This window comes from Hyperolius riggenbachi, chromosome 10 (assembly GCF_040937935.1).
Source record: "Hyperolius riggenbachi isolate aHypRig1 chromosome 10, aHypRig1.pri, whole genome shotgun sequence".
In the NCBI taxonomy this organism is placed as follows: domain Eukaryota; kingdom Metazoa; phylum Chordata; class Amphibia; order Anura; family Hyperoliidae; genus Hyperolius; species Hyperolius riggenbachi.
Genome location: NC_090655.1, coordinates 274263437 through 274276751, shown reverse-complemented (window position 1 = coordinate 274276751; position 13315 = coordinate 274263437). Strand labels below are relative to the sequence as shown.

The window sequence follows — 13315 nt, the reverse complement described above, 5'->3', positions numbered from 1 at the left end:
CCTTCCTCCCATACAGAGGACTATACTACAGATCAGGGTATAACTAGAGGGGAGGAGCATCTGATATCACAGAGGGGCCCAGAGCCAACTACTACCCTTCCCTTCCTCCCATACAGGGGACTATACTACAGATCAGGGTATAACTAGAGGGGAGAAGCACCTGATATCACAGGGGGCCAGAGCCAACTACTACCCCTCCCTTCCTCCCATACAGGGGACTATACTACAGATCAGGGTATAACTAGAGGGGAGGAGCACCTGATATCACAGGGGGGCCCAGAGCCAACTACTACCCTTCCCTTCCTCCCATACAGGGGACTATACTACAGATCAGGGTATAACTAGAGGGGAGCAGCACCTGATATCACAGGGGGCCCAGAGCCAACTACTGCCCTTCCCTTCCTCCCATACAGGGGACTATACTACAGATCAGGGTATAACTAGAGGGGAGGAGCACCTGATATCACAGGGGGGCCAGAGCCAACTACTACCCTTCCCTTCCTCCCATACAGGGGACTATACTACAGATCAGGGTATAACTAGAGGGGAGGAGCACCTGATATCACAGGGTACCCAGAGCCAACTACTACCATTCCCTTCCTCCCATACATGGGACTATACTACAGATCAGGGTATAACTAGAGGGGGGAAGCACCTGATATCACAGGGGGGCCCAGAGCCAACTACTACCCTTCCCTTCCTCCCATACAGGGGACTATACTACAGATCAGGGTTTAACTAGAGGGGAGCAGCACCTGATATCACAGGGGGGCCAGAGCCAACTACTACCCTCCCCTTCCTCCCATACAGGGGACTATACTACAGATCAGGGTATAACTAGAGGGTGGCAGCACCTGATATCACAGGGGGCCCAGAGCCAACTACTAACCTTCCCTTCCTCCCATACAGGGGACTATACTACAGATCAGGGTATAACTAGAGGGGAGCAGCACCTGATATCACAGGGGGGCCCAGAGCAAACTACTACCCTTCCCTTCCTCTCATACAGGGGACTATACTACAGATCAGGGTATAACTAGAGGGTGGCAGCACCTGATATCACAGGGGGCCCAGAGCCAACTACTACCCTTCCCTTCCTCCCATACAGGGGACTATACTACAGATCAGGGTATAACTAGAGGGGAGGAGCACCTGATATCACAGGGGAGCCCAGAGCCAACTACTACCCTTCCCTTCTCCCATACAGGGGACTATACTACAGATCAGGGTATAACTAGAGGGGGGCAGCACCTGATATCACAGGGGGGCCCAGAGCCAACTACTACCCTTCCCTTCCTCCCATACAGGGGACTATACTACAGATCAGGGTATAACTAGAGGGGAGGAGCACCTGATATCACAGGGTACCCAGAGCCAACTACTACCCTTCCCTTCCTCCCATACAGGGGACTATACTACAGATCAGGGTATAACTAGAGGGGAGGAGCACCTGATATCACAGGGGGGCCAGAGCCAACTACTACCCTTCCCTTCCTCCCATACAGGGGACTATACTACAGATCAGGGTATAACTAGAGGGGAGGAGCACCTGATATCACAGGGTACCCAGAGCCAACTACTACCATTCCCTTCCTCCCATACATGGGACTATACTACAGATCAGGGTATAACTAGAGGGGGGAAGCACCTGATATCACAGGGGGGCCCAGAGCCAACTACTACCCTTCCCTTCCTCCCATACAGGGGACTATACTACAGATCAGGGTTTAACTAGAGGGGAGCAGCACCTGATATCACAGGGGGGCCAGAGCCAACTACTACCCTCCCCTTCCTCCCATACAGGGGACTATACTACAGATCAGGGTATAACTAGAGGGTGGCAGCACCTGATATCACAGGGGGCCCAGAGCCAACTACTAACCTTCCCTTCCTCCCATACAGGGGACTATACTACAGATCAGGGTATAACTAGAGGGGAGCAGCACCTGATATCACAGGGGGGCCCAGAGCAAACTACTACCCTTCCCTTCCTCCCATACAGGGGACTATACTACAGATCAGGGTATAACTAGAGGGTGGCAGCACCTGATATCACAGGGGGCCCAGAGCCAACTACTACCCTTCCCTTCCTCCCATACAGGGGACTATACTACAGATCAGGGTATAACTAGAGGGGAGGAGCACCTGATATCACAGGGGAGCCCAGAGCCAACTACTACCCTTCCCTTCCTCCCATACAGGGACTATACTACAGATCAGGGTATAATTAGAGGGAGGAGCACCTGATATCACAGGGGGGCCCAGAGCCAACTACTACCCTTCCCTTCCTCCCATACAGGGGACTATACTACAGATCAGGGTATAACTAGAGGGGAGCAGCACCTGATATCACAGGGGAGCCCAGAGCCAACTACTACCCTTCCCTCCCTCCCATACAGGGGACTATACTACAGATCAGGGTATAACTAGAGGGAGGAGCACCTGATATCACAGGGGGGCCCAGAGCCAACTACTACCCTTCCCTCCCTCCCATACAGGGGACTATACTACAGATCAGGGTATAACTAGAGGGGAGCAGCACCTGATATCACAGGGGGGCCCAGAGCCAACTACTACCCTTCCCTTCCTCCCATACAGGGGACTATACTACAGATCAGGGTATAACTAGAGGGGAGGAACACCTGATATCACAGGGGGGCCCAGAGCAAACTACTACCCTTCCCTTCCTCCCATACAGGGGACTATACTACAGATCAGGGTATAACTAGAGGGTGGCAGCACCTGATATCACAGGGGGCCCAGAGCCAACTACTACCCTTCCCTTCCTCCCATACAGGGGACTATACTACAGATCAGGGTATAACTAGAGGGGAGGAGCACCTGATATCACAGGGGAGCCCAGAGCCAACTACTACCCTTCCCTTCCTCCCATACAGGGACTATACTACAGATCAGGGTATAATTAGAGGGAGGAGCACCTGATATCACAGGGGGGCCCAGAGCCAACTACTACCCTTCCCTTCCTCCCATACAGGGGACTATCCTACAGATCAGGGTATAACTAGAGGGGAGGAGCACCTGATATCACAGGAGGCCCAGAGACAACTACTACCCTTCCCTTCCCCCCATACAGGGGACTATACTACAGATCAGGGTATAACTAGAGGGGAGGAGCACCTGATATCACAGGGGAGCCCAGAGCCAACTACTACCCTTCCCTGCCTCCCATACAGGGGACTATACTACAGATCAGGGTATAACTAGAGGGGAGGAGCACCTGATATCACAGGGTGCCCAAAGCCAACTACTACCCTTCCCTTCCTCCCATACAGGGGACTATACTACAGATCAGGGTATAACTAGAGGGGAGGAGCACCTGATATCACAGGGGGGCCCAGAGCCAACTACTACCCTTCCCTGCCTCCCATACAGGGGACTATACTACAGATCAGGGTATAACTAGAGGGGAGGAGCACCTGATATCACAGGGGGGCCCAGAGCCAACTACTACCCTTCCCTCCCTCCCATACAGGGGACTATACTACAGATCAGGGTATAACTAGAGGGGGGGCAGCACCTGATATCACAGGGGGGCCCAGAGCCAACTACTACCCTTCCCTTCCTCCCATACAGGGGACTATACTACAGATCAGGGTATAACTAGAGGGGAGGAGCACCTGATATCACAGGGGGCCCAGAGCCAACTACTACCCTTCCCTTCCTCCCATACAGGGGACTATACTACAGATCAGGGTATAACTAGAGGGGAGGCGCACCTGATATCACAGGGGGCCCAGAGCCAACTACTACCCTTCCCTTCTTCCCATACAGGGGACTATACTACAGATCAGGGTATAACTAGAGGGAGGAGCACCTGATATCACAGGGGGGCCCAGAGCCAACTACTACCCTTCCCTTCCTCCCATACAGGGGACTATACTACAGATCAGGGTATAACTAGAGGGGAGGAGCACCTGATATCACAGGGGGCCCAGAGCCAACTACTACCCTTCCCTCCCTCCCATACAGGGGACTACACTACAGATCAGGGTATAACTAGAGGGGAGGAGCACCTGATATCACAGGGGAGCCCAGAGCCAACTACTACCCTTCCCTTCCTCCCATACAGGGGACTATACTACAGAGCAGGGTATAACTAGAGGGGAGCAGCACCTGATATCACAGGGGGCCCAGAGCCAACTACTACCCTTCCCTTCCTCCCATACAGGGGACTATACTACAGATCAGGGTATACCTAGAGGGGGGCAGCACCTGATATCACAGGGGGGCCAGAGCCAACTACTACCCTTCCCTTCCTCCCATACAGGTGACTATACTACAGATCAGGGTATAACTAGAGGGGAGGAGCGCCTGATATCACAGGGTGGCCCAGAGCCAACTACTACCCTTCCCTTCCTCCCATACAGGTGACTATACTACAGATCAGGGTATAACTAGAGGGGAGGAGCACCTGATATCACAGGGGGGCCCAGAGCCAACTACTACCCTTCCCTTCCTCCCATACAGGGGACTATACTACAGATCAGGGTATAACTAGAGGGGAGCAGCACCTGATATCACAGGGGGCCCAGAGCCAACTACTACCCTTCCCTTCCTCCCATACAGGGGACTATACTACAGATCAGGGTATAACTAGAGGAGGGAGCACCTGATATCACAGGGGGCCCAGAGCCAACTACTACCCTTCCCTTCCTCCCATACAGGGGACTATACTACATATCAGGGTATAACTAGAGGGAGGAGCACCTGATATCACAGGGTGCCCAAAGCCAACTACTACCCTTCCCTTCCTCCCATACAGGGGACTATACTACATATCAGGGTATAACTAGAGGGGAGGAGCACCTGATATCACAGGGGGGCCCAGAGCCAACTACTACCCCTCCCTTCCTCCCATACAGGGGACTATACTACAGATCAGGGTATAACTAGAGGGGAGGAGCATCTGATATCACAGGGGGGCCCAGAGCCAACTACTACCCTTCCCTTCCTCCCATACAGGGGACTATACTACAGATCACTGGTTATGGGTGTGAAGATCAGGATGGCCACACTTGTTTTATGACCCGTGTGAGATGGGCCCCCAGGGGAGGCGGGGGAAGGGATATGAACATTGGGGGGCCATAGAAGTTTCTCTGGGGGGCTTCATGAGTTGTAGTTATGCCTCTGCTTGCATTGCTGAAAAGGAAATACATTTGTCAGCCTCCCAGGTGCCTACAGGTGCCTTATGATGGGAAGCTGGCTCCCTCCCTCCCTATACAGAGTCCTGATGAGAGTGTAACTGAGAGGTTACTAACCCAGCTCTCAGCATTCCACTGACCAGATCTCCCTTCAGTCAGGGGAACCTCTAGCTCCATAATCCTGAGGTTCCTCCAGCTACCTAATACTTGGGGCACCCCTAGCTCCATAATCCTGAGGTTCCTCCAGCTACCTAATACTTGGGGCATCTCTAGCTCCATAATCCTGAGGTTCCTCCAGCTACCGAATACTTGGGGCACCTCTAGCTCCATAATCCTGAGGTTCCTCCAGCTACCTAATACTTGGGGCACCTCTAGCTCCATAATCCTGAGGTTCCTCCAGCTACCTAATACTTGGGACACCTCTAGCTCCATAATCCTGAGGTTCCTCCAGCTACCTAATACTTGGGGCACCTCTAGCTCCATAATACTGAGGTTCCTCCAGCTACCTAATACTTGGGACACCTCTAGCTCCATAATCCTGAGGTTCCTCCAGCTACCTAATACTTGGGGCACCTCTAGCTCCATAATCCTGAGGTTCCTCCAGCTACCTAATACTTGGGACACCTCTAGCTCCATAATCCTGAGGTTCCTCCAGCTACCTAATACTTGGGGCACCTCTAGCTCCATAATCCTGAGGTTCCTCCAGCTACCTAATACTTGGGGCACCTCTAGCACCATACTCCTGAGGTTCCTCCAGCTACCTAATACTTGGGGCACCTCTAGCTCCATAATCCTGAGGTTCCTCCAGCTACCTAATACTAGCCTCTAGCTCCATAATCCTGAGGTTCCTCCAGCTACCTAATACTTGGGGCACCTCTAGCTCCATAATCCTGAGGTTCCTCCAGCTACCTAATACTTGGGGCACCTCTAGCTCCATAATCCTGAGGTTCCTCCAGCTACCTAATACTTGGGGCACCTCTAGCTCCATAATCCTGAGGTTCCTCCAGCTACCTAACACTTGGGGCACCTCTAGCTCCATAATCCTGAGGTTCCTCCAGCTACCTAATACTTGGGGCACCTCTAGCTCCATAATCCTGAGGTTCCTCCAGCTACCTAAGTTGGGGCACCTCTAGCTCCATAATCCTGAGGTTCCTCCAGCTACCGAATACTTGGGGCACCTCTAGCTCCATAATCCTGAGGTTCCTCCAGCTACCTAATACTTGGGGCACCTCTAGCTCCATAATCCTGAGCTTCCTCCAGCTAACTAATACTTGGGGCACCTCTAGCTCTATAATCCTGAGGTTCCTCCAGCTACCTAATACTTGGGGCACCTCTAGCTCCATAATCCTGAGGTTCCTCCAGCTACCTAATACTTGGGGCACCTCTAGCTCCATAATCCTGAGGTTCCTCCAGTTACCTAATACTTGGGGCACCTCTAGCTCCATAATACCGAGGTTCCTCTAGCTACCTAATACTTGGGGCACCTCTAGCTCCATAATACCGAGGTTCCTCTAGCTACCTAATACTTGGGGCACCTCTAGCTCCATAATACTAAGGTTCCTCCAGCTACCTAATACTTGGGGCACCTCTAGCTCCATAATACTGAGGTTCCTCCAGCTACCTAATACTTGGGGCACATCTAGCTCCATAGTCCTGAGCTTCCTCCAGCTAACTAATACTTGAGGCACCTCTAGCTCCATAATCCTGAGGTTCCTCCAGCTACCTAATACTTGGGGCACCTCTAGCTCAATAATCCTGAGGTTCCTCCAGCTACCTAAGTTGGGGCACCTCTAGCTCCATAATCCTGAGGTTCCTCCAGCTACCGAATACTTGGGGCACCTCTAGCTCCATAATCCTGAGGTTCCCCCAGCTACCTAATACTTGGGGCACCTCTAGCTCCATAATCCTGAGCTTCCTCCAGCTAACGAATACTTGAGGCACCTCTAGCTCCATAATCCTGAGCTTCCTCCAGCTACCTAATACTTGGGGCACCTCTAGCTCCATAATACTGAGGTTCCTCCAGCTACCTAATACTTGGGGCACCTCTAGCTCCATAATCCTGAGGTTCCTCCAGCTACCTAATACTTGGGGCACCTCTAGCTCCATAATCCTGAGGTTCCTCCAGCTACCTAAATTGGGGCACCTCTAGCTCCATAATACTGAGGTTCCTCCAGCTACCTAATACTTGGGGCACCTCTAGCTCCATAATCCTGAGCTTCCTCCAGCTAACTAATACTTGGGGCACCTCTAGCTCCATAATACTGAGGTTCCTCCAGCTACCTAATACTTGGGGCACCTCTAGCTCCATAATCCTGAGCTTCCTCCAGCTACCTAATACTTGGGGCACCTCTAGCTCCATAATCCTGAGGTTCCTCCAGCTACCTAATACTTGGGGCACCTCTAGCTCCATAATACCGAGGTTCCTCTAGCTACCTAATACTTGGGGCACCTCTAGCTCCATAATCCTGAGGTTCCTCCAGCTACCTAATACTTGGGGCACCTCTAGCTCCATAATCCTGAGCTTCCTGCAGCTAACTAATACTTGAGGCACCTCTAGCTCCATAATCCCGAGGTTCCTCCAGCTACCTAATACTTGGGGCACCTCTAGCTCCATAATCCTGAGGTTCCTCCAGCTACCTAATACTTGGGGCACCTCTAGCTCCATAATCCTGAGCTTCCTCCAGCTAACGAATACTTGAGGCACCTCTAGCTCCATAATCCTGAGCTTCCTCCAGCTACCTAATACTTGGGGCACCTCTAGCTCCATAATACTGAGGTTCCTCCAGCTACCTAATACTTGGGGCACCTCTAGCTCCATAATCCTGAGGTTCCTCCAGCTACCTAATACTTGGGGCACCTCTAGCTCCATAATCCTGAGGTTCCTCCAGCTACCTAAATTGGGGCACCTCTAGCTCCATAATACTGAGGTTCCTCCAGCTACCTAATACTTGGGGCACCTCTAGCTCCATAATCCTGAGCTTCCTCCAGCTAACTAATACTTGGGGCACCTCTAGCTCCATAATACTGAGGTTCCTCCAGCTACCTAATACTTGGGGCACCTCTAGCTCCATAATCCTGAGCTTCCTCCAGCTACCTAATACTTGGGGCACCTCTAGCTCCATAATCCTGAGGTTCCTCCAGCTACCTAATACTTGGGGCACCTCTAGCTCCATAATACCGAGGTTCCTCTAGCTACCTAATACTTGGGGCACCTCTAGCTCCATAATCCTGAGGTTCCTCCAGCTACCTAATACTTGCTAGCTACTTAACCACTTGAGGACCACGGGCTTACACCCTCCTAGTGATCAGGCTATTTTTTACTAAATAGGCCACTGCAACTTTAGGAGCTCGCTGCAGGGCCGTACAACTCAGCACACAAGTTATCCACCCCTTTTCTGGAAACCAACAGACCTTTTTGTTGGTGGGCTGTGATGGCTCCCAGGATGTCTGTTTTTTTTAATTAAATTTTTGATTAACCCTCTGGGAGATACAATTACATCGCCCAGGAGGGGGCGCAGCACTTTTTAATTTTTTTTTTTTTAAATCATGTAGCTAGCCTAGCGCTAGCTACATGATAGCCGCTGTGCAGCGGCATCCCCCCACCCCCTCCGATCGCCCCCGGCGATCAGCGCAAGCAGGAGATTCCTATCAGAACGGGATCTCCTGCTTGGCTTCCCCCGTCGCCATGGCGTCGTGACGTCAGAGGGAGTCCCGATCCACCCCTCAGCGCTGCCTGGCACTGATTGGCCAGGCTGCGCAAGGGGTCTGGGGGGGGGGCTGCACGGCACGGCGGGTAGCGGCGGATCGGCGGCGATCGGAAGTTACACGTAGCTAGCAAAGTGCTAGCTGCGTGTAACAAAAAAAAAATTATGCAAATTGGCCCACCAGTGCCTGAGAAATCCTCCTGCGCGACATACCCTGAGCTCAGCTCGGGATTATCGCTGAGGAGGTTAAATAAATAATAGTTTTTTTTTTTCTTTGATCCTACCCGCCCCTCCCTCTCTCCCCAGCCAATTACAGCGATCAGCTGTCATAGGCATCAGCCTATGACAGCGGATCGTACCTGACACTCTCAGGGGGGGCAGTCGCGTGACACAGCTGCCCCCAGTGCAGCGCTGCCATGGATCGCACTGCTTTACACAGTAAATGCCCGGCGGTTTCGCTCCTAGTGGCTGGGAGACTGTTTAAAGCGGAGATGCGCGCTTCCGTACGAGTGATCCCCGCCCCAGGACTTGGAGCCAATTGGCAGTAGGTGGTCCTGGGGCTGCCACCGCATTCATGCCCATCTGCGTAATACGGTCATTTAGAAATTAAAGGACAACTGAAGGGAAAAGAATATGGGGGCTGCCAGGTAATGTGCATTGTTTGAAAATAAATATGGCAGCCTCCACATTCCTCTCACTTCAGTTGTCCTTTAATACTGAGGGTATTTCTGGCTATCTAATACTAAGGGACAACTGTAGCTACCTATGACGGGCAGGGGAAGTAAGGGACAAGTGACAGCTGGGCCAGCCAGCACAGTCATGGTGGAGTTTGCTGGGAGGTTGTAGGTCCATGTAGGGCAAGGTCTAAGGTGCCAGAACATTTGTGCCTATTATATAGGCTCCTGTGAGGTAGATTTCTGCCTGCAGCCTCCATATTGCTGTCACTTCAGGTGAGCTATAATGCCCATCAGGAGTAGAAGCTGCTGGGGTGCGGGTGATAAATGAATCAGGCTCACCTGTAACAATGGAATCTCACGATTGGGCACCTCTGCATCTGCCATGGCTCTGTGTACAGTACAGATACTCTCGGGAACTTCTAGGTAATGGCAGCCATTGGGCAGTGGCATCATGACATCAATACATGCATATGTGAGGCTAGGGTCGCCATTTTGGAGACTGGCAATAGGAATGCATGCATAGTACTATCTGCCCTTACTATGTAGAGTCATGTAGTGTGGGCAGTTAGCAGATGTATAGGAGTTTATACCTCTGTAGAGAAATATTCAGAACACATTCGCAGTATGTGGTGAAAATAAGGCTACAAAATACGATAGTAGCACAAATGTAATTATAGATCATCTTCTGCTGCCATCTAGTGGTCAGTTGTCAGAAATGCACTTAATAGAAACATTTCCTAAAGCGAACCTGAAAGGACAACTGAAGTGAGGGAGATACAGAGGCTGCCATATTTATTTCCTTTTAAAGAGACTCTGTAACAAAATGTTCAGTCTTATTTCTTCTATTCTATAAGTTCCCATACCTGTTCTAATGTGCTCTGGCTTACAGCAGCCTTTCCTAGTTGCACTGTCTCTGTATCTAATCGTTCCTTTTTCAAGCTTTGTTGACACAGGGAGTTATGGGCTGCCTCTGCTGTGATAGGATAGTTATGCACGCCCCCTGCAGGCTCTGTCCTCCCAGCTCTCAGTTTAAGCTTGTCTGTGTTGTGAGGCCGAGGGGGGAGGGAGCTGCTGCCTGTCACATGCTGAGAAACTGTGACTAATCCCAGACCGGAGTGCAGATTATTTACTATGTAAAAAAACCTGTAGTATACTGTAACATGACATACATACATATATACATATATATATATATATATATATATATATATATAGATATATATAGATATATATAGATATATATAGATATATATAGATACAGTATATACTGTAGATAGACAGACACACATACACATACATACACACATATTAGTGTATGTGTATGTTATTAGTGTATGTGTGTGTGTACATGTATATATCTGTATATATACACATACATAACTTCCTCGTTAGCAGCCATGTTTTTTGTTTTTAAACACTGCCTAAAACTGGCAATTAAAAGCCAGGATCGCGGTGGGCAGCGGCAGAAACGGCAAAGAGGGATCCAGGAGATCACAGTGACTCGATTGGTATGTTTTTTATAGTACAAATCGGACAGTACAGATTCTCTTTAACTATTAGCCGACCGCGTCCCGATCGGCGTAAATTCCTGGGGCTCTGTTTTGCAGGAGATTGTGCGCAGGCTACGCACATCTCCTGCTTGGTGGGCGGAGCTGAGCTCCGCCTTCAGTCTCCGAGCGGCAGTCGCCACGAAACCGCCATCTAACTACCCGTACAGCGCTGCGATCTACATGGGCGCTGTACTGGGGACAGCCATGTGATACAGCTGTCCACTCCTGAGGCACAGAGGTGATCGGCTGTCATAGGCTGAAGCCTATGATAGCTGATCACGGGGATTGGCTGGCGGGAGGAGGGAGGGGGGTTTACAATATATATATAAAAAAAATTTTATAAAAAAAAGCACACACAAACGCACAAAATAAACAAACAAACAAACATCTGGGGGCCGATCAGACCCCACCAACAGAGAGCTCTGTTGGTGGGGAGAAAAGGAGGGGGGACAACTTGTGTGCAGTGTCGTGTGGTCCTGCATAGAGATGTCGCGAACCTCCGATTTTCGGTTCGCGAACCTTCGCGGAAGGTTCGGTTCGCCGAAAAGCTTGCGAACTGCAATAGACTTCAATGGGGATGCGAACTTTGAAAAATAGAAAAAATTATGCTGGCCACAAAAGTGATGGAAAATATGTTTCAAGGGGTCTAACACCTGGAGGGGGGCATGGCGGAGTGGGATACATGCCCAAAGACCCAGGGAAAATCTGGATGTGACGCAAAGCAGCGTTTTAAGGGCAGAAATGACATTGAATGCTAAATTGCAGGCCTAAAGTGCTTAAAAACATCTTGCATGTGTATACATCAATCAGGGAGTGTAATTAGAATTCTGCTTCACACTGACACACCAAACTCACTGTGTAACGCACCGCAAACAGCTGTTTGCGTAGTGACGGCCATGCTGGACTGGTGCGCACCATGGCGAGAGTGTAGGCCATGGCAGTTTTCAAGCCCATATGGTCGCCGGGCTGTGGTAGCTCAATGATAGAACAACAGTGACTGTCCAGCTGATCAAACTTGGTCTGTCCACAATGAAGTAACAACCTTATTATCTTCTTGTATGTAGGTAGGTATAGGTAGGTGTCCCAGTAGTTAGCTAGGCGTAGGTAGGAGTCCCAGTATAGGTAGGTAGGCATAGGTAGGAGTCCCAGTATAGGTAGGTAGGCATAGGTAGGTCTCCCAGTAGTTAGCTAGGCATAGGTAGGAGACCCAGTATAGGTAGGTAGGCATAGGTAGGTGTCCCAGTAGTTAGCTAGGCATAGGTAGGAGACCCAGTATAGGTAGGTAGGCATAGGTAGGTGTACCAGTAGTTAGCTAGGCATAGGTAGGTGTCCCAGTAGTTAGCTAGGCATAGGTAGGAGACCCAGTATAGGTAGGTAGGCATAGGTAGGTGTCCCAGTAGTTAGCTAGGCATAGGTAGGAGACCCAGTATAGGTAGGTAGGCATAGGTAGGTGTCCCAGTAGTTAGCTAGGCATAGGTAGGTGTCCCAGTAGTTAGATAGGCATAGGTAGGAGTCCCAGTATAGGTAGGTAGGCATAGGTAGAAGTCCCAGTATAGGTAGGTAGGCATAGGTAGGTGCCTCAGTAGTTAGCTAGACATAGGTAGGAGACCCAGTAGTTAGCAAGGCATAGGTAGGAGACCCAGTATAGGTAGGTAGGCATAGGTAGGTCCCCTAGTATAGGTAGGTAGGTAGGTGTCCCCGTATAGTTAAATAGGTGCCCCAGTAGTTAGGTAGGCATAGATAGGTGTCCCAGCATAGATAGTTAGGAAGGGTCTGGCTGGCACAGTAATAACAATTACCAAGGTCCAGCTGCAACAGATAGGGCTGTATAATTCAGTGAGCAACACACACACAAAAAAAAAACACATCAGGAAAACATTAGAGCTCTCAAAAGAGCTGTTGAGGGGTGCTATTTTAGCAATAACAATCAGCCAGGAGCAAGCCAAGAGCCTAACTAATCTTTCCCTAGGAGAACAAGTCTGCAGCAGCTGTCACTAGTCTGTCTCTAGCAGGCACACGAGTGGGTGTAATGGCCGGCAAACCTGCCGTATATAAGGGGGGGTGGGGCTCCAGGGCTTAGTGAAGCCTGAATGGCTACAATGTGCCTGCTGACTGTGATGCAGAGGGTCAAAGTTGACCCTCATAGTGCATTATGGGGCGAATCGAACTTCCGCAAAAGTTCGCTTAGTCCAGGCGAACGCGAACCCCCAAAGTTCGCCTGG

General features: G+C 50.6%; 1 protein-coding gene across 1 annotated transcript in view; it reads right to left on the bottom strand.

Moving 5' to 3' along the window:
* The window catches only part of LOC137537213 (zinc finger protein 91-like), a 96800-nt gene that overhangs the window by 47817 nt on the left and 35668 nt on the right, over nt 1-13315 (bottom strand). The window contains exon 5 of the mRNA XM_068259315.1: nt 9883-10042. Coding sequence (XP_068115416.1) covers nt 9883-10042 — 160 coding nt within the window. The remainder of the gene's footprint in view (nt 1-9882; nt 10043-13315) is intronic.